General features: G+C 44.4%; 1 protein-coding gene across 1 annotated transcript in view; it reads right to left on the bottom strand.

The window, feature by feature from the left end:
* LOC141271647 (uncharacterized) overlaps window positions 1-20,838 on the bottom strand; it is a 52,153-nt gene extending 31,315 nt beyond the window's left edge. The window contains exons 1-4 of the mRNA XM_073681689.1: window positions 20,731-20,838; window positions 20,459-20,653; window positions 5,558-5,635; window positions 4,900-4,966 (exon numbers count right to left, since the gene is read on the bottom strand). Coding sequence (XP_073537790.1) covers window positions 4,900-4,966; window positions 5,558-5,635; window positions 20,459-20,653; window positions 20,731-20,838 — 448 coding nt within the window. The remainder of the gene's footprint in view (window positions 1-4,899; window positions 4,967-5,557; window positions 5,636-20,458; window positions 20,654-20,730) is intronic.
* Window positions 20,839-21,266: the final 428 nt, after the last annotated feature.

The following is a 21,266-nucleotide window of genomic DNA, read 5'->3' as shown; positions in this document are numbered from 1 at the left end:
ACACTACACAATTATCAGAAAATGACTGTTCCTAAAAACGCCGATTCCCGATAATTGACTAGTGTAAGTGCGCCCTTTGTTAGACATAAGCTATAAATAGTCTAGATATAAAGATAAGATAGAAATATACGTATTAGATATGTATAAATGTTCCATGTAGAGCGGTGATAGGGCCCATCCAGAGCTGACATTGCAGTGAACCAGGGATTAGCCGATCGCCAGTACTTGGGGTCAGGAAGGAATTTTTCCCCACACATGGGGTTGTTTTGCCTTCCTCTGGTTCACATCCGTTTTATGCAGTAAATCCTATAAATGGCACTGGATGATTAAATTATTCTAAATTTCATAATAGATAAGAATAAAGATTAATAAACTCCATTCATTGTGTCTGTGTCTTCTTTATATGCTGTTCTCTCTGCTGAGACTATTTTAATTTTGGACAGCCGTAGTGTTAGAAATGGCCAAGGAATAGTTAATCTGATTTTTTGTTTTTGCGGGGAGTTGCGTCACGTGATCTCGCTGCCGATTCTTTCCCACCATGACAGTGATGTACTGTCCATCTGTCATATGGCTTTCCCAGACTAATGTCACTGCCCCAATATGCCGCAGATCATCAATCACATGTTGTACTTGGGATAGGGCTAACATCATCAGCGACTGCTCTTTACCCCAGTGTAGTCTCCTCCACTAATGTCCCCGCATATCACAGATCATGTAGAGATCGGCCATATTCATAGAATCATAGAATCATAGAATGGTAGAGTTGGAAGGGACCTCCTGGGTCATCTGGTCCAACCCCCTGCTCAAAGCAGGATTCACTAGATCATCTCAGACAGATGTCTGTCCAGCCTCTGTTTGAAGACGTCCATTGAAGGGGAACTCACCACCTCTCGTGGCAGCCTGTTCCACTCATTAATCACCCTAACTGTCAAAAAGTTTTTTCTAATATCTAATCTGTGTCTCCTCCCATTTAGTTTCATCCCATTGCTTCTAGTCTTTCCTTGTGCAAATGAGAATAAAGATGATCCTTCTACAATGTGACAGCCCTTGACATATTTGTAGACAGCTATTAAGTCTCCTCTCAGTCTTCTTTTTTGCAAGCTAAACATTCCCAAATCCTGCAACCGTTCCTCATAGGACATGGATTGCAGACCAGTCACCATTCTGGTCGCTCTTCTCTGAACTTGCTCCAGTTTGTCTATGTCTTTTTTAAAATGTGGTGCCCAAAACTGTACACAGTATTCCAGATGAGGTCTGACCAAAGAGGAGTAAAGACCGATAATGACTTCACGTGATCTAGACTGTATGCTTCTGTTAATACATCCCAGAATTGTATTTGCCTTTTTTGCTGCTGCATCACACTGTTGACTCATGTTCAGTCTATGATCTATTAGTATACCTAAGTCTTTTTCACATGTACTGTTGCTTAGCTCTATTCCTCCCATTCTGTATATGCTTTTTTCATTTTTATTGCCCAGATGTAGTACTTTGCATTTTTCCCTGTTAAAAACCATTCTGTTGGTTGCTGCCCACTGCTCCAGTTTATTTAGGTCTTTTTGAATCCTCTCTCTCTCTTCTCTAGTATTAGCTATCCCTCCTAGCTTTGTGTCATCAGCAAATTTAATCAGTTTACCCTCAATTCCTTCATCTAAATCATTGATAAAGATGTTGAACAATACAGGTCCCAGGACGGAGCCCTGTGGTACCCCACTTGAGACATTCATCCAGCTGGATGTGAAGCCATTTACAACCACCCTTTGAGTCCGATCACTAAGCCAGTTATGAATCCACCTAACAGTTGCCTGGTCCATTGCATACTTGGTCATTTTTTCAATAAGGATGGTGTGAGATACTTTGTCAAATGCTTTGCTGAAGTCAAGATATACTATATCTACAGCATTTCCCTGATCCACCCAGTCAGTGATTCTGTCATAGAAGGAAATTAAGTTAGTCTGACATGACTTGTTAGTTACAAACCCATGCTGACTCTGGTTAATCACTTCATTCTTATCCATGTACTTACATACATGTTGTTTAATAATTTGTTCAAAGATCTTTCCTGGTATAGAAGTCAGACTCACCGGCCTATAGTTCCCTGGGTCCACCTTCTTCCCCTTTTTGAAGATAGGAACAACATTTGCTCTTCTCCAGTCTTCTGGGACTTCTCCTGTTCTCCAAGAATTTTCAAAGATTATGGAGAGTGGTTCTAAAATTTCTTCTACGATCTCCTTCAGTACTCTGGGGTGTAATTCATCTGGACCTGGTGACTTGAACTCATTTATGTTAGCTAAATATTCCCTCACAATCTTTCTGTTTACAGATAACTTGGATTCCTCTATTCCTTTAAAAGGACAGTGAAGATCAGTTGATGTTACATTTTCTTTCTGAGAGAAAACAGATGCAAAATAGGAATTAAAAAGTTCGGCCTTCTCAACATCCTCTCTTACCATTTCTCCATTTTCATCCTGTAAAAATCCTATAGCATCTTTGACTTTTCTTTTACTTTTGACATACCCCCAAAATCCTTTTTTATTGCTTTTGACATCTCTTGCAAGCCTTAATTCATTGTCAGCTTTAGCTAACCTGATACGTGCCCTGCAGGATCTGCAGACTGCATTATAATCTTCTTTAGATATGCCTCCCTCTTTCCATTTAATAAACATTTCTTTCTTTCTTTTTAGCATGTGTTTAAGTTCTGTGTTCATCCATCCTGGTTTCCTTAAATTTTTCCCATTCTTCCTACTTTTTGGGATTGTTAATGATTGTGCTTTGAGAATCTCATTTTTAAAAATTTCCCATCCTTCCTGGACATTTTTGTCCTTAAGGACATCCAGCCATTGGATCCCTCCTATTCTCTTTCTGAGTCTCTTAAAATCTGCCTTTCTAAAATCTAACCTTGAAGTTTGAGTCTTCACATGTCTTCCTCCTCTAGTTATCCAAAATTCTATAATAGCATGATCGCTGCCTCCTAGGGTCCCAGCCACCTTTACCTCCTCAACCATTTCCTCCCTGTTTATAAGGATTAGATCCAAAGTAGCAGATCCCCTTGTTTTTCCCCCTACCTTTTGGAAGATAAAGTTGTCAGCAAGAGAGGATAAGAATTTGCTTGACCTGTTAGTTTTACTTGAGAGAGATTCCCAACAAATGTCTGGATAGTTGAAATCTCCCATGACCACTACGTCATATTTTTTGGAGAACTTGGTCATTTGATACATAAAGAGTTCATCCATATCTTCAGCTTGCCCAGGTGGCCTGTAGTAAATGCCTACAATGGTGTCCTTTCCGTTGTTCTCTCCTTGTATTCTTACCCAAACAGTTTCCACAGAACTCCCAGTCTCTGAAGCTTCCATCTCTGTGCAGATATACGCTTTTCTAACATACAATGCAACACCTCCTCCTCGTTTATCAAGTCTGTTTCTTGCAAATAAGTTGTATCCTTTTAGCCTTTTATTCCAATCATGTGTATCGTCCCACCAAGTTTCAGTGATTCCAATGACATCATATTCCTTTTCCTGCATTAGTAGTTCCAATTCTCCTTGTTTGTTGCCCATGCTTTGTGCATTTGTATAAAAACATTTTAGTTTGTGATTGGTTTCTCTTCCTCCCATATTTTTATTATTTAAATTGTTTTGTCTTTGTTCTTCCTTTCCACTTCCAGTAGCAGAGATCTCAATAGTATTTGTCAGCTGTATGGCTTTTTCTGGCCTTTTGCTTCCCTTCCCACATTGTTCTAGTTTAAAGCTCTTCTGATGAGTGTAGCAAGGCGACTTCCAAATACATGTTTTCCAGTCTTCGTAAGGTGCACCCCATCTCTAGCAAGTAGTCCATCGTATAGGTAATTCATTCCGTGATCCAGAAATCCAAATCCTTGTTGACGGCACCATCGACGTAGCCAGTTGTTCACCTGTAGAATCTTATTCCACCTCATTGTTCCATGGCCATCCACTGGGAGGATGGATGAGAAGACCACCTGCGCTCCCAATTCTTTCACTTTCTTGCCTAAGTCTTCAAAGTCACTGCAGATGGTTTCCAGGTCCTTTCTTGCGGTGTCATTTGTCCCCACATGTATTAGCAGGAATGGGTAGTGATCTGTAGGTCTGAAGAGTCTTGATATCCTGTCAGACACATCTTTAATTTTTGCTCCTGGAAGACAGCACATTTCTCTTGAGGTTATGTCTGGTCTGCAGATAGCGGCCTCTGTTCCTCTTAACAGGGAATCCCCCATGACCACCACTCTCCGTTTTTTCTTCACAACATTCTTCTTTCTCCATCCAGGAGGATTCTGAGGGCTTACAAGGTTATTCATTGCTGGCAAAGTCTTATCTTGCTGTATTTCTTCATGGTGCTCCTGCGAGAGAGCCTGGTACTGGTTCCTGAGCAGTATGGGTGCTGACTGCCTCTTGATCCTCCTGCTTCGGTGGGTCACATGCTTCCATTCCTCTGTTTCGTCAGGTGCAGTTCGAATTTCTTCTCTTTCTGAATCATGAAGAGATAATTCTGCTCTGTCTAAGAACTCTTCACCTTCCTTAATGATTTTCAAGGTAGTTAACCTCTCTTCTAGATTTCGCAACTTTTCCTCCAACAGGGACACAAGCTTGCATTTCTGGCATGTGAAGTTTGGCTTTTCCACCGGCAAGTCTGTGAACATGTAGCAGGATATGCAGCTCACCAAATGGCTCCTGGACTCTTCCATGTTCTTATTGTTAATGTTCTGAAAACAGTGAAAAAAGCTTAAAAAAAAGCTTCAAAATGCACGCGGTTTACCGATGTCCTCTTTTCAGCTCCAACAGCCAAAATCCAGTGTTCTTTGAGCTCGCGGAGACTCTTCACTTACCCCAAAATGCAGTGGGAATATGCAAATTATCTCCTCAGGACTCCTTCCATAGTCTCTGTACTTACCCTGCGGTAGCTCCACACCGTGCTCCATGTCAGGAGCCTCCAGCCCATCACATATGGAAAGGTGAACCTGGAGCAAGGTAATGTAGGGGAAAAAGAATATATTAGTGCAGCACGAGATGTATTGGGTGGATACAGATGGAGAAAGGCCTTACATAACACAGAGGTATAGTAGCAGGATAAAAATGGTGGGAACGGGATGCCACAATGTAAAGTTATAATTGTAGTAAGCTGAACTGGCACCACGACCATAAACCTGAAAGCAAACGAGTGGCATGTGCCCAGGAAAATGGACCAGAAAAAAACACCAAAAGCAAGAAAAAATGCATTGATATAATTTTCAACGCAAAAACTTCATTTTCAAAGTCTAAGATAATGTATTCCGATTGTAATCTTGAATATTGGTGGTAGATCCACTTTAACTACTTTTATTTACTCCTTTTTCAAATATATTTATGTAAAATCTGATGCCAATACTTCTAAAAAAAGTTATAAAAGCAACTACAAAAAAGCCCCATAAAACAAAATATTGTAGAATCACTTTTTGTGGATGCCAGAACAGGAGAGCCAAGAAGGTTTTACTTTTGCAAACCATTATGTATCCTACCCCCTGGATAATATCACATCTGCTGTGAAATGAAGAAATAACACAAGGACTAACCTTACTAAGGCTCGCTATGGACACGTTCCTGACAGTTTTGCAGCTGAATATATTATTTATTCTGGTGGTCAGTGGTATCTGGAGGTTTGGTCCATGGTGGGTGGTAGATTTTAGATGGGAACATAGAAGAAATGATAGAAATGTCTTATGAAAATAGTGAAAAGATCACTTGTAAAATAAAAAAAAATTGAAAAAAAAATACACTCCTTAACATTGAAATTACTACACCAATAAGGAAAAGTCATAAAAAGTTATGGAAATCACAGGATGGATAGAAACAAAATTTCAATACATCGTGATTTATTCAGTACCGAGTATCAGCGCGAAGCGCAGAAATCCCCACACTTATACACCTTGCCCACTGTCAATGAGGTTATTAAAGAAGCTGTCCACTACATTCACATTGATAGCCTATCTATAGGATAGGGTATCAATGTATGATCGGCCGGGGTCCCGCACGTGGCACCCCTGACGATCAGGTGATATCAGTGCCGGCGGCCGGAAGTCCTTACCTGCGGTGCTTGGCCGTCCATCTGTAGTGGCCGCCGCGGGGTACTACACATCAGCCTCCCATTCAATTGAATGGAAGGTGGATGTGCAGTAACAAGCGCCGGCCACAACAACAGAACAGCCAAGCACAGCAGGTAAGGACTTCTGGCCGGCAGCCGCTGGCACCAATAACAACTGATGGGCGAGGAAGCCGCGTGCGGGACCCCGGCCGATCATACATTGATGCCCTATCCTATAGATTGATGCCCTATCCTATAGATAGGGCATCAATGTGAAAGTAGTGGACAACCCCTTTAATGGCTGTCTGAGGAACTTTCTGCCACACTGGATGCATTTGGGCAAATCATCAACATCCGCTGCTGGCAGCTCCCTGTGCAAATTGCTGACTAATGATGTTCCAGATGTGCTTGATGGGAGACAAGTCTGGAGACGCTGCAGGCCATGTTAGACCATTTACGCCTCGCTGCTCACAGTAGAGGGGAAATATGCGGTCTGGTGTTGTCTTGTTGAAAAATGGCTCCTGGGACACTTTAGAGAAATGGCTTTAACACTGGATCCATGACGAAATCAATGTAATGTCGAGCAGTTAGTGTACTTAGAATTAAGACTAGCGGGGTCTGGCTACCATATATTACGCCGCCTCAACCATAACCCGAGCAGCATAACCTGTGTGATTTTCCTTTGTGAAGACCTCTTCATTGACCTCACGCCACCACTCTCATAGGCTATGATGTGATGAGCTCTGCCTTTTACTTGGATGCAGTGGTAGTCAAAGATTGCCATGTGGGCAATATCATGAAGCGGCTTTGCCTCTGTATGGTGAATTTTTAAAAATTTTAAATCTAGAATGCAAAGGAGAACAACAGGAATAAAATTCAAGCAAACACTAGCCAATTTTGACCTACTGACAAGTCCTCATTAAACAATAGGTCATTTTCTGATGACACATTCCCTTTTACTGCCATGATGAAATCTAACAGCTTATAAGTGTGCAGGAGAAAATATTCATGCAGATCATTTGAATCAGAATCATCTGAAAGAATTTCCTTGCGGAAAGATGAATCTCAAGATACATATCCCAGATGAGAAGGGGATTTAAGGAGAGTTTTTTTTTTTTTAACTTTCTCTTACTTTTCCGGCTTTCAACATGCAACTCATGTCTGGAGGCAGATAAAAGTAGAATTAGACTTACCGGTAATTCAGTTTCTAATAACCCACCACAACAGCACACTGGAGGATGTAACTGGACCCTAATAAGGACAGGAAACACAAAGAGTCAAATAGTGCCTCCCACATCCTCCCTCCAGTTTTATTACAAAGGACCACAAGACTATGAATGCTTCAAATTATAATTTATTATCACTTGATTCGAAAATATAAGAAATAATTGAGCAAAGGGAGGGAATTACCCATGCTGTCGTGGTGGGTAATTGGAAACCGTATTACAGAGTAAGTCTAATTCTATTTTTTCAAATAACCCCACATGACAGCGCACCGGAGGAATACCAAAGAGTAATGTCTAGGGAGGGACAATATCATGGAGAACTTTTCTCCCAAAGGACAAATCTCTAACAGACGCTAAGTTTAGTCTGTAATGTTTGGAGAAGATCTGGATCGAGGATCAGGTAGCAGCCCTGCAGACCTGCTCGATGGAAGCGCTGGCTTTCTCAACCCAGTAGACCGATACTGCTCTAGTGGAGCGAGCTGTCAGTTTCTTTGGAGGCAAGAGGTTCGGAATCTAATATGCTTCAATAATCGCTCTTTTGATCCATATGACAATCGTAGCTTTAGAAGTCTTCTTTCCCTTATTTTGGCCATAAAGTTGGATAAACAGATTTTGGTCTTTCCTCCACATCTGTGTTTCTTGGAGGTAATGAAGGACCACTCTTCTTACGTCCAGAGTGTGGAATTCTTCCTCCCTCTTCTTTGGTGGATTTTGGCAGAATGAGGGAAGAATTATCTCTTGAGATTTGTGGACCTCTGAGACTACCTTAGATAGAAATGATGGGTCGAGACGAAAAATAAGTCGGTCTTCCAGGATTCTCCAGTATGGCTCATTAATTAGGAGAGCCTGCAGTTCACTAACCCTTCTGGCTGTAGTGATTGCTACAACCTAGGCCTTCTTCCACAACAGTCTGTCTGGTTTTATTGATGATAAGGGCTCAAATGGTGGAAGTGTCAGCCTCTTATGGACGATATTAAGGTCCCAGGAGGTGACTAGATCGAGCATTCTAGGATGAAAGTGGGAGGCTGCTGCAATGAATATCTTCACCCAACGATATTCAGCCAGGCTCTGGTCAAAATAAGAACTTAATGCTGCCACCTGGACCTTGAGGGTACTGCGTTTGAAACCTTTTTCCAGGCCATACTGCAAAAAATCAAGGATTTAGGCAATGTTTGGTTGCCAAAGATCTGGATGTTCAGGCGCACACCATGATACAAAAGTCTACCATATTTTCTGTTATATATTGTGTTTGTTATAGGCTTCCTGCTTTTTAGAAGGGTCTTAATGGCTCTGAGAGGCCCCTGGCTTTTAATATTGAGAATTCAGAAGCCAGGCAGACAGGTGTAAATTCTCGAGGTCTGGATGGTAAATTGGCCCTTGGTGAAGGAGGTCTCTAACTGGTGGAAGGAACAGGGGACCGTCTTTAATCAGGTTGCTTAAGGTGCCAAACCAGTTTCTTTTCAGCCAGAATGGTGCTATCAGGATTACTCTGGCCCTCTCTGTTCTTATTTTCGGCAGTGTTCTTGGTAGGATTGGAACCGGAGGGAAGGTGTACGCCAGTTTGAATTTCCATTGGTGGGAGTACGCGTCCACGCCTAGACAGGTATCATCTGGGTTTATGAAAAAGTACTTGGCTACTTTTGCGATCTGGCATCCTATCCGGAAAAGATCTACCTCTGGGCAACCCCACCTTCTGGTCAATATCGCGAAGACTTCTGGATTTAGGCTCCATTCTCCCGGATTAATATCTCTCCTGCTCAGGAAATCGGCCTGGATGTTGACAGAACTTTTTATATGGAGGGCTGATAAGGAGAGAAGATGCTCTTTGGCCCAGGAGAATATTCTTGCTGATATAGTGTTCAGGCCTTCGTGTCTCATGTTTCCTTGATGACATAGGTGCGTGACCGTAGTTGTCTGAGTAGATTTTTTACATGGACATTCTGGATCAGAGATGTTGCTGATCTGAGTACTTCCTGTACCGCCTTCAGCTCCCTGAAATTGGAAGATTGCTGGCTGACCTTTTTTGACCAGAGTCCCTGGAAGGAGTTTTGGGAGATGATGGCTCCCCATCCTCTTTTGCTGGCGTCTACCTTTATTGTCACCAGAGGGTCCTGGATCCAGGGGACTCGCCTGTGTAGGTTCCTTGGGCTGAGCCACCAGGATAGAGAGGCTTTTACCAGGGCGGCAGGTATTGGAATTTTCATGTCCAGGGATTCTGGGGATCATTTCCAATTTGCAAGAATATGGGTCTGGAGGGTTCTGATGTGTGCTTCGGCCCAAGCTACCGTCTGGATGCAATATGTCATGGAGCCGAGGACTGACATAGCAAACCTCACAGACATCGAAATATTGTTGCTCCATAGTACACCAATCCTTGATCTTAACTGATTCTGCTTTTGCTTGGGCAAAAATTATGTCTGACTGGGAGAATCCAGTAGAACACTTAGGAACGTCTTTGCCGTGGATGGAACCTTGTTGGACTGTTGGTAGTTCACTAGCCATCTCAGAGATGTTAGGATCTGGGTTGTTGTCTGTAAATGTTTCTGGAGTAACGGTATTGAGGGGACCACAAACAAGAAGTCATTGAGGTATGGTATTATGCAAATATTCTGACCTCTGATGTAAGCCATAACTTCTGCCATAATCTTCTTGAAGATTCATGGCACCGATGTTATCTCGAACGGGAGGATATTGAATTGAAGTGCATTATCTGACTTGCCTGGACCACCGCAAACCTTCCGATAAGTTGAGTGAATAGGAATGTGATAGTATGCGTCTTTTCAGAGGCGTAGCTAGGTGTTCAACTCGGGGTGGGGGGTAGCGAAACATCTGAGTGGGCCCCTGACCAGGTAACTGTGGGTACAACTACAGTGGTGAACCCTGACCTTAGGTATAGAGGAACCTCAGCAGATAAACACGCTGTTTACTTAAAATTAATTTCTATACAAAGACCAACACTGATCTTACCACCATATGGTGACCATATAGTGGTAGATACCAGACCTGCAGACCATACAAGTAATTACAGTACAGGTATATATACCTGAATTCTGCAAAGAATACAATGAAAACACATTTGACTTTTCACATTTCCAGCCCCATCCCCATCTATTCCCAATCTATACAAACTCCTCATCCTGCTGATACCCCAATACTGAGCCTCTGCTGTGAATGTGTCCTTGTTACAGCACCTGCTGTGTGGTACAAAAACAGAGCTCCTCTTAGTGCCTCACATAATAGTGCCCACCACTGTGTCCCTTGCAAAATAATAATGCCTCCTTTGTGCCCTTTAGATGGTAAAATTACTTCTTGTGCAAATGCCCTAGAAAAGTGTCCACATTTTGCCCTTTTATTGCCCTTATAACAATAATGCTTCTTAAGTGCCCACTTATTTATTTATTTTACTCACTTATATAGCACCATTAATTCCACAGCTCTTCACAGACAATATTGGCACTGTCCCCATTAGGGCTCACAATCTAAATTCCTTATCAGTATGTCTTTGGAATATGGGAGGAAACCGGAGAACCCGGAGGAAACCCACAAAATCACTGGGAGAACATTCCAGCTCCTTGCAGATGTTGTCCTTGGTGAGATTTAAACCCAGCGCTGCAAGGCTGCAGTGCTAACTACTGAGCCACCATGGTGCCCACTTGAAATTGAATAATATCCACTGGGTCCCCCAATACACAGCTCCTCTATATACAGTATGTTGGACTCATAGCTCCCTTATACAGAGTATGATGTCCCCACAGCTCCCCTATTTACAGTATGATTAGCCCATAGCTCCCCTATGCACAATATAATGCCCCACTGCTTTCCTATACACAGTATGGTGGGCCCACAACTCCCATATACACAGAACCACCATCAGTACATGAATGTAGCACCAGAACTACTATACTGTAGGTAAATGAATGCAGTGCCAGAACTACCATCAATAGATGAATACATCACTAGAACCACACTTTTCCTCCTCTGCATACTGCCCACAAGATACTGTGCCTTCCCATTAATATCCCTCATATACAATAAAAGTCCCTATAACCTTTTGCTCTTTAAGGCGCTTACCTTTTTCACTTCGACAGCAGGGTGACCGCAGCAGCAGGCTGAAAGCCACTGTAGGAAGCCAGAGGCAGAAAGGTGACAGCCTCAGCTGCGTGATGACCTCTGATCAGTTATGGATTGGTACATTTGTACACGATCAGGACCACGGTCAGTACATGAATCCATTACCAGATCCACTGTCAGTACCTGAATCCATACTCCACCCTCACTTCTCCATATTGTCCCCAAAGCTCTCACCTTTCCATACGGTCCCCTCACGCTCCCATCTCTACATATTGTGTCCCCAAAGCTCTCACCTCTCCATACTGTCCCGCCGCGCTCCCATCTTTGCATACTGTTCCTCCACTTCTCCATACTGTGCCCGCACTTCTCCATATTGTCCCCCACGCTCTCAGCTGTCCATAATGTCCCCCCATGCTCCCATCTCTACATACTGTTCCCCTACTTCTCCATACCATCCCCTCACACTGCCACTTCTCCATATGGTCCCCACACGCTCCCAATTCTCTATCCTGTACCCCCATGTCTCCATATTGTCCCCTAAGCTCCCACCTCTCTATACTGTCAGCCCACTTCTTCATATTGTACACCCATTTCTGCATACGGTCCATCCACACTCCCATTTCTACATACGGTATCCCCACACTGCCACCTCTCCATAATGTCCCCCACTTCTCCATATGGTCCCCCACTCATCCATATTGTCCCCAACTTCTCCATAAAATCCCACCACACTCCCACTTCTCCATATGGTGCTCAGACGCTCCCAATTATCCATCCTGTTCCCCCATATTGTCCCTCATGCCTCCACCTCTCCATACTGTCTCCCCACTTCTTCATATTGAAAACCCATTTCTCCATACGGCCCCCCACATATCAATAATGTCCCCCACTTCTCCAAATGGTCCCCCCCACTCCTCCATATTGTCCCCCATGCTCCCTTCTCTCCATACTGTCTTAACCCTCCTCCATATTGTCCCCCATGCTCCCTCCTCTACATACTGTCCCAACACTACTCAATATTGTCCGCCCACCCCCACGCTGATCCCTCTCACAATATTCCTCACTGCCCCAAAATATGCAAGCAGTGACTCCATGCTTTGCTGTTCTGCGGCTCAATCATCTGACAGCAGCAGAGTGATGGGGTTCACTGCACATCGGGCTGGGGAGATGAGGAGCGCTCCCCTCCTCCCAGCGCTGCAGTGTTGCTCAGACTTATTCACGTCTAAGAGATGTGAATACATCTGAGCACAGGGAAAAGGGAGCCAGCAGCGAGCAACATGCTATGCAGCCCTGGCTTAACCATATTGGAGCACTGTGCACTCCGATATAGTTAAGGGTAGTGTAGCTCCGGGTGATTGCCGTGGTGGGCCCCCCTTGAGCACGGGGCCCGGGGTGACCACACTCTCTGCCCCCAGAAGCTATGCTACTGCGTCTTGTAGAATCGATCGTAGCCCTGGTGAACGTTTGTCCTGTCAGGGGAACTGTTGATCTAATAGACTCCATTTTGAACCTCCTGTATATAATGTGCTGGTTCAAGGGTTTCAGGTTTATTATAATTCGGTGGGGCCCACTTGGTTTCTTTATCAGAAAAAGACAGGAATAATGTCCCCTGTTTTTTCCCTTTCCGGAACTAGGGAGAATACCCCTAAGGATAGTAGGTTTTTCAGACTGAATATTAGGGTGTCTTGAATTTTTTGAGATGAGAGTTGTGTTATTTTCACTCTCTGTGGGGGATAGGAGGCAAACTCTATTTTTACTCCTTCTTGGACGTATTTTAGGGTCCATGAGTTTGTATATAACCTGCACCATTGGGGAAGGAATCCTGAGATACGACTCCCTACGTTTGTCTTGGCGTCATGGTTTAATTTGACGTTGGCCTTGGGAGAGAAATAAATTTCTGCGTCGTCCACCTTTTGCATAGCTCCATCTGCCTGACTTTCCTTTTCCTCTGTAGTGAGGAGGCGGTTTCTTGGAAAGGCCGAAAGGATCTATTTCTAGAGCTTTTAGGCTCAGGCAGGGATTTCATCTTGTCTGAAGCCTTCTGTAGTTTGTCGTCAAGAGCTGGTCAGAACATGTATTTTCCCTTAAAGAGAATAGAACACAACTTTATTTTTGAAGTCAAAGTCTTACTGAATTCGATAAGACTGACGATCTTGCTGCCACTCTTACCGCCGATGTGCCTGACAGAAATTCCATGGCGTTTTGGAGGAGAGGTAAAGACGCTAGAATGTCTTCTCTGGGAGTAACCGCAGAAAGATGTTCTAGTTGTATAAGCCAACGAGACATTGATCGTACTGCGCATGTGGAGAAGGTATTGGTGTTCAGCAGTGCTGCTGAAGCCTCCCAGGATTTCCTTAAAAGGCCATCCATTTTGCCCTTCAGGGGATCCTTCAGTTGGGAGGAATCCTCAAATGGCAAAGTTATCTTCTTGGCCACTCGTGTAACCTGAATATCTATTTTCAGTACCTTGGACCAGCATTCCGCAGTTTCTTCATCCACTGGAAACCTGTCTCAGTTCAGCGGTTTGCTTAGCCTCTTCTCCGGAGAATCTCATTCCTCCAAGACTAGGTCTTGGATATTCTTATGCATGGGAAATACCAATCTGCTCCTTGACCAGAGACCCCTGAACATCTCTTATTGTACCGTACGGGTAGTCTTCTCCTCTTCTACCTCCATGGTTCTCCTTATTGACATAAGGAGCTCTTCCATGTTTTCAGAAGAGAAATAGTATTTCCTATCTTGGAGAGCTTCCGGGCCTGGGCTTACTTAGCCTTCCTCTAGAAGTTCCTCCGGTATGGACATCTACTCTTGAGTGTCCTAGTCTCCCTCTTCTTCCTCGCTAATCTTCCTCTTTTTAGCTGCTGAAGGTATACTGGGAATGTGTGTAGACTGGGACAAAGAGGCCAGGGAAGACTGGATTTCCTGGCAGAATATCCCTTTTATTTCCTCCATTAGGGAGGGTTGCTCCTCTGAGGATTTCCTAAGTGCTATCCTGACATAGGGATTTCCTATGAGTGGATGCCAACTTTTTCGCACAAATTGCACATTTGCAGCTTGATGCCTTAGATTTGCTCTTTGGTGCATGTTCCTTGTCCTCCTGAAAGAGAGGGAAAAGGAATAAAGCTATCATAAACCATACCTGCACCATGGAGAGTACTCCCAATGCCAGAATAGGTGGGAAGAACCTAAACCTTCCATGTTAACCACACAGGATTGGTCCTACCTTAGGATGTTTTCTGTCCAGGGCTCTTATATGTGTGACCGGACCCAGCACCTTCCTCTTCATTAGAGGGACTCCTCCCCCCCATCGTCTAGGTGTGAGAGCATTTGCGCCTTTACGTTCCAGCGTGGGGCCCAAAAAACGAAAGTGAGATCATCAAAAGACGCCCGACGTCTGACATCACTTCTGGCGAACGGCCTGCATCATATGCGCTCCAGCGCGGGACAAGTCGGAGGTATCAGAGCCCAGCGTCCCACACTTCCTAGGTCTGGCGCGTGAGGACGGGGGAGGAGACGGGCTAGAGAGCTCAGGGAGGCCTTCAGCTCATAGATCCCCCAGACCTTACCCGAAGACGCGGATTGGAGGGGAAGTCCTGAGTCCACATAGGAGACAGGAGCAGCGTCTGGAGAGGAGAGGTAAGGCCAATCAATACCCTGCTGGCCGGCTACTAATCTTCCCCAGTGCCTGCCACCAGCACAGAGCACCATAGGATGATCTCTTCATCCCAATAGGGATAGGAAAAAACACTGGAGGGAGGATTTGGGAGGGACTATTTGACCTCTTCGTGTTTCCTGTCCCTATTAGGGTGGGGTTACAACCTCTGGTGTGCTGCCGTGGGGGGTTATTGGAGAAAATATAGTTAAAATAATGACTGGAAAAAAGGATCAAAACCTTGTGAGTTAGACAAAGAAGAGATTTAGTGGAGCAAACTTTTGCAATGTTGATAAAAACACAACAGATGGTATAAAATATAGATTTATAGAACCAGGATATGTAGCCAGAAATAAGCAAAAGCACCCACACACAAATACCTACAGAATAGGCATATATAACACTTGTGATACTAAGCCACATAATGACCAGAAGAGGGCAGTATATATACACTCCCTGACAGAAGTTATGTCGCTTATCCATGTTATGTAAATAAAAGCTTATAACCTGAGGTTAAAGTCATCCATTGGTTTTATAAATTACTCTTTTGAAAGCTGAAACCCTCCCTAATTTGGTTTCGGTTAAGAAAATAAATTGGCATCAATGCTGAAATATTGATCATTTAATGAACACAGAATGGTCAGATTTTGACAAGACAAAAGTTTTGTCGCCTGGTCATATAATGCACCCAATCCTAGTTTACATCCTCACCAGTGCTCAGTAAATGATCGGTTAATTAGTGGGTGTGTATAAAAGGAAACCCAGCACCCCAGACCTTCACTTGAACTGCAACTTGAGCTCTGACAACATGCCAAAAATCCACCCTGCGACCAAAGCCTTGATTATCAAGAGGCTGAAGACCAGATCCACTGCAGAGGTGGCTGGCACCTTTAATGTATCTCAACGTCAAGTACAAAGAATTAAAAAAAGATTTGAAGAGACTGGAGATGTGTTTGACAAGCCCAGGTCCGGCAGACCCCACAAGACAACTGCTCAGGAGGAACGTTTGTTGGTTAGAAAATCCAAAGCATGCCCCTCTTCCACTGCAGCCGAGCTCCAACAGGCTTGGTCACCTCAAGTCCCTGTGTCAACTAGAACAGTTTGTAGGATTCTGTCTCGAAATGGCCTCCATGGTCGAATCAATGCCCAGAAGCCAGCACTAAACAAAAGGCATTTGCAAAGTCCCACAGCCTGCTAAACAGATGGACGCTGGAAAAGTGGCAGAAGGTGGATTTCTCTGATGAATCATCAGTAGAATTACACCACAGCCACCGTAAATACTGCAGGAGACCTACTGGAGCCCATATGGATCCAAAATACACCCAGAAAACAGTTAAATTTGGTGTTGGAAAGATCATGGTCTGGGGTTACATTCAGTATGGGGGTGTGTGAAACATTTGCAAGGTGGAAGACAATATCGATAGCCTAAAATATCAAGAAGTATTAGCTACCTTTTACATTCCAAATCATAAAAGGGGTCAAATTCTGCAGCAGGATGGTGCTCCATCTCATACATCCATCTCTACAACAAAGTTCCTCCAGGCAAAAGAGATCAAGGTGCTCAAGGACTGGCCAGCTCAGCCACCAGACATGAACATCATTGAGCATGTTTGGGGCAGGATGAAAGAGGAAGCTTGGAAGACAAAACCAAAGAATCTAGATGAACTCTGGGAGGCATGCAAGACTGCATTCTTTGCTATTCCTGATGACTTCATTAATAAATTGTATGAATCATTGTTGAACCGCATGGATACAGTCCTTCAAGCTCATGGAAGTCACCCAAAATATTAAATATGACTCTAATAGCACCACAACTTCATTCACCAATGTTATGCAACATATATTTGTATTTTAAGATAATTATTTGTTTGAATATCACATTACTTTCTGAGGGCGACAAAACTTTTGTCTTGCCAAAATCTGACCATTCTGTGTTTATTAGGCTATGTGCCCACGATGCAGGAATGCTCTGGATTTTTCCTGAGCGTTTCTGCATCTCCCCTGGAATAAAAAACGCATGCGGATTGTACATGCGTTTTTCCTGCCAGGGACATGCGGATGTGAAGCGTTCTTCACTTGCATTTCCGCATGCGGGTTGACAAGCTCTTTCCAAGCGATTTTAGCATCACTTGGAAAGTGCTTGTCAACTTGGTCACACTATATAAATCCATCCAACCTTTATGGATATATATAGTGTGACCTAAAGAATGGTTAAAAATAAACAATAAAATATATACTTACCTTCCGATGGCCCCCGCAGTCTTGCTTCACTCGGTGCTGACTGCCGGCAGATCGCGGTACACTGCACTGAAGGACCTGCCGACGTCAGCGTCGCATGACCCGTCACATGACTATGACGTCAGCGCAGGTCCTTCAGTCTATCGCGATTTGCCGGCATGAGAGGAGGAGCGCACTAGGGGCCGCCAGAAGGTAAGTATCATATTTATTTTTTATTTTATTCTTTTTTTCACAGTTTCTATGGTACCCGGGTCCGGAGGAGAGTCTCCTCTCCTCTAGACCCGGGTACCATCCGCACATTGGAACGCGTGGATTGCGCATCTACATATACAGTGATGCATAATCCATGCGTTCTAATGCAAGTCAATGGCGGCTAAAACGCAGAGCTTCCGCAAAATAATTGGTAGTGCTTCGTTTTTTTCCGCAATGATAATCATTGGGGAACATGGCAGGCCTTCTACCATGCATTTTTTAAGCGTTTCTGCAGCGTTTTTGCCACTGTGGAAACGATTAAAAAACGCATTGTGGGCACACAGCCTTAAATGATTAATATTTCAGCATTGATGCCAATTTATTTTCTTAACCTAAATCAAATTTGGGAGGGTTTCAGCTTTCAAAAGAGTAATTTATAAAACCAATGGATGAACGTCAGGTTATAAGCTTTTATTTACATAACATGGATAAGCGACATAACTTCTGTCAGGGAGTGTAGTAAGGCTAATGCACAATGATGTGAAATCAGCAGAAGGCAGCAGCTTACAGTGAGCTTCATAGACTACAGCACCGTACAGGATCTCCCATACCTTACAGGCAGAGTGGTACAGTATTCTGGCAGAGCGCACTGCCAGCATCTATAAACACGGATTACTGATGTCATCAGCAGTGTACCAGAGCTGAGAACCAGCACCATCCACATTACTACCAGACATAGCCGCACAGCGCACTGCGTGCCGCCATGTCTGGTGAAGTGCCAGCAGTCAAGCAGCGTCAGCGGTCCTGCACAGATGCAGGGAAGCGACCTAGGCCTCGATGGCGAGCGGGCTCCTCTGATAGTCTAGGGCCCCGGCACTTGCCCAGGTGCGCCGGGTGCTAACGCAGGCCCCGGTCAGCAGTGTACCAGAGCTGAGAACCTGCACGCCAAAACTGAATAGAATATGGCCTTAAGACAATTGCAGATTGCTCCCTTACCAGCTGTATCAGGAGCAGGAGACTTAGGACGGGGTCACACTAGCATATTGCATTCGATGTGATATGCTAATGTCACTCGGCTCAAACCCTGCTGCAAGCGTGAGCCGAGTGTCAGTGCTCTGTGCTCCGATCCTCTTGCATAAGAGAATCACAGCACAGGTAAGAAGGAGACGGAGAAATTAATTTCTCCATTGCCAGCATCCACGGTAATCACACTGCACTTAATTGACATTGATGTTTCACACACACCCATAGACTTGTATGGTAAAGTGCAAACCGATTCTCGGTCCGAATGTTATGAGATGTTTTATCACATAGCACTCGGCCATGTTATACGCTTGTGTGACCCCGGCCTTAGGCTGTGTGCACACGTTAAGTATTTACAGCAGAAATTTCAGTTCCATTTCTGCCTCTCTTGGCAGAAAAGAAGCTGCTGATAAAAAGCAAGTTTTGGTGCCTTTATGCTACTTTTTTTGGTTACATGTGTCATTTGTCTACAGTACATGCTCAATAAAGTTATTTTTATTCACCAAAAATGCAACAAATGCGCAGGGTTGTGTTTTTTTTCCAGTGTTTTTGCACTTTCTCATTACAGCACGGTGGCTTTGTGGTTAGCACTGCAGCTTTGCAGCGCTGGGGTCCTGGGTTCAAATCCCACCAAGGACAACATCTACAAGGAGTTTGTACGTTCTCCCCGTGTTTGGGTTGTCTTCCTCCAGGTTCTCCGGTTTCCTCCCACACTCCAAAAACATACTGATAGGGAATGTAGATTCTGAGCCCCAATAGGCACAGTGCCAATAATGTCTTTCAATTGTCTGAAGTGTAAAGCAAAAAGAAAAAAAGTATGATTAAGAACCCCTGTTTGGTTCGAAATGCGTAAGGTCTGCCTTACATATGGAGCTTTTTTAATGGAACTAATAAAATGCACGTTTTAACTTTACATCTCTTGTGATGGATATGGAGATGGTGCTGGAGTTTTTCTAATTTACTTCTTACTGAATTGTAAAGCGCTGCGGAATTTGTTGGCGCTGTATAAATAAAAAGATTATTATTTCTATGGTGAAAAAGCGCAGAATGAAGTGACATGCTGCAGATTTCAAAACAGCAGCAGTTTTCCAATTCAGTCAGAAAAAAAAACAAGTATGTGCATGACATTTCTGAAATCTCATAGCTTTTGCTCATACTGTAAAAAGCAGCTTTTAATTTGCATTAAAAAATACAGCAAAAACGCACCATGTGAACATTGCCTTAAAAGAATTTTCTGAAGTTGTATCTTCAGGAGTGCACCACTCCCCTGACTCCCGGCTTCCTGGTTGTGGGAGTTGGTGTGCTCCTGAAGATTTAAAGTTCAGGCTGGGATGGTTGCATCACTGGTCCAAACTGAGCGCTCTCCCAGGACTCAAGCACAGGCAGATTTGCCTCTGCAACATGGGAGTAGTGAAGGAGGACTGAAACCGTCCAGATCCAACCAGCTTTAGAGAGGTGCGAGCAGGCCTTAAAGTATACAGCCTCCTTGCAGGCTCGCACTCCTTACCTAAGTAACTTGTCGCTCTTAGGGCGCAGTCAGACGGCCAAACGGAACAGAGATCGTAACGCAGTGCACAGACTGGCCAGAGGTTCTCCTGATCCGAACGTGACAGCTTCATACAAGTACATAAAGCTGTCATGCTTAGGTCGGGCAATCGCTGGCCAGTCCGTGCACTGCGGTCTGATCTCAGGCTGTTTGACTGTTACCCCGGTGGCGGGTAACCTAGGCAACGAGCTGTAAAGTATAAAAGTAAAAATTCAATAATTCTTGAGAATATAAAGAATATTAAAAAGGATTAGGTGTCTAGCTGCTGAAGGATAAGGACATCAAGCTGGGAGCTCCCTGAGTCTAACTCGCAATTTCTGCAATTAAAACAAGTTTCTCAGGTCCATCCACCATTCTAACATCTCAGGTGACAACCCAGAATTGGAAGGCATCCCGCGGAGAGCCTCCAAGAGCAGCGGTACCGATTTCTGAGGTCGGGCCTACCTGGATCCCTGAAGCCGCGGTCTTTCCTGCTGGGTAGTCCCGGAGCGCGCCCAGGAGGGTGCCGGCGGTACTGACTGGGGAGGGCACGCGGAGGCTCTGAGGATCGCTTGGAGCTCGGCTTCCTCCTGCCGCAAAGGACAAGAGACAGTGACCGGAGAGAAGCGCTGCGACTGCTGAGTTGCTGTCCGGTAAGATCTGGAACGGAGTTAGGGGAATACCCTGATGCCCAGCCCCACGCCGTGCACTGCAGGGTCCCGGACCCACGCTCATACGGGCCACATAGAGGAGAGGACACCGGAGCTGCTGGCGGCCACGGAGGCTTGCCCTCTGAGCCGTATCTGCCGCCTGAGGGGGTTTCCCGCCACAGAAGCGCCCGCCATCTTGGGGAGAGTGAGACCCGAGGAGAAGCTGGTTATTAGCAGCACAGACTCTGACATAGGCCACAATAAATCCATACTGGGCAATCCAATAAAACCGGGTCCTATATGTGGCATCACCCTTCCACTATAAAACCTCTATAGACACATAGATACTGCTCTATAGGTGGAAAAAAAGCCTGTGCACATGAGAATCCTGCAGTGGGCTCCTTTTCTCCTTTTCCTAATATACAGAAGATCTCTAATATCATCATCGCAGAGTCTCTGGCAGCATCTTGTGGATATATGCAAAATAACACCATAACCAGTCTTAACCCGCTACTGCATCCAAGATTTATTACTGCTACCTTCTAATACCCAGCCACAGTGTGGCATAAAATCTATAAATGGACAATAGGTAGTATACTCTGATGACCATGAAATAAGAACAA

The sequence above is a fragment of the Phyllobates terribilis genome, unplaced genomic scaffold, assembly GCF_046119375.1.
Source record: "Phyllobates terribilis strain yellow unplaced genomic scaffold, ASM4611937v1 Scaffold_5__5_contigs__length_657084704, whole genome shotgun sequence".
Taxonomy (NCBI): Eukaryota; Metazoa; Chordata; class Amphibia; order Anura; family Dendrobatidae; genus Phyllobates; species Phyllobates terribilis.
This window is presented reverse-complemented; position numbering and strand designations above follow the sequence as displayed.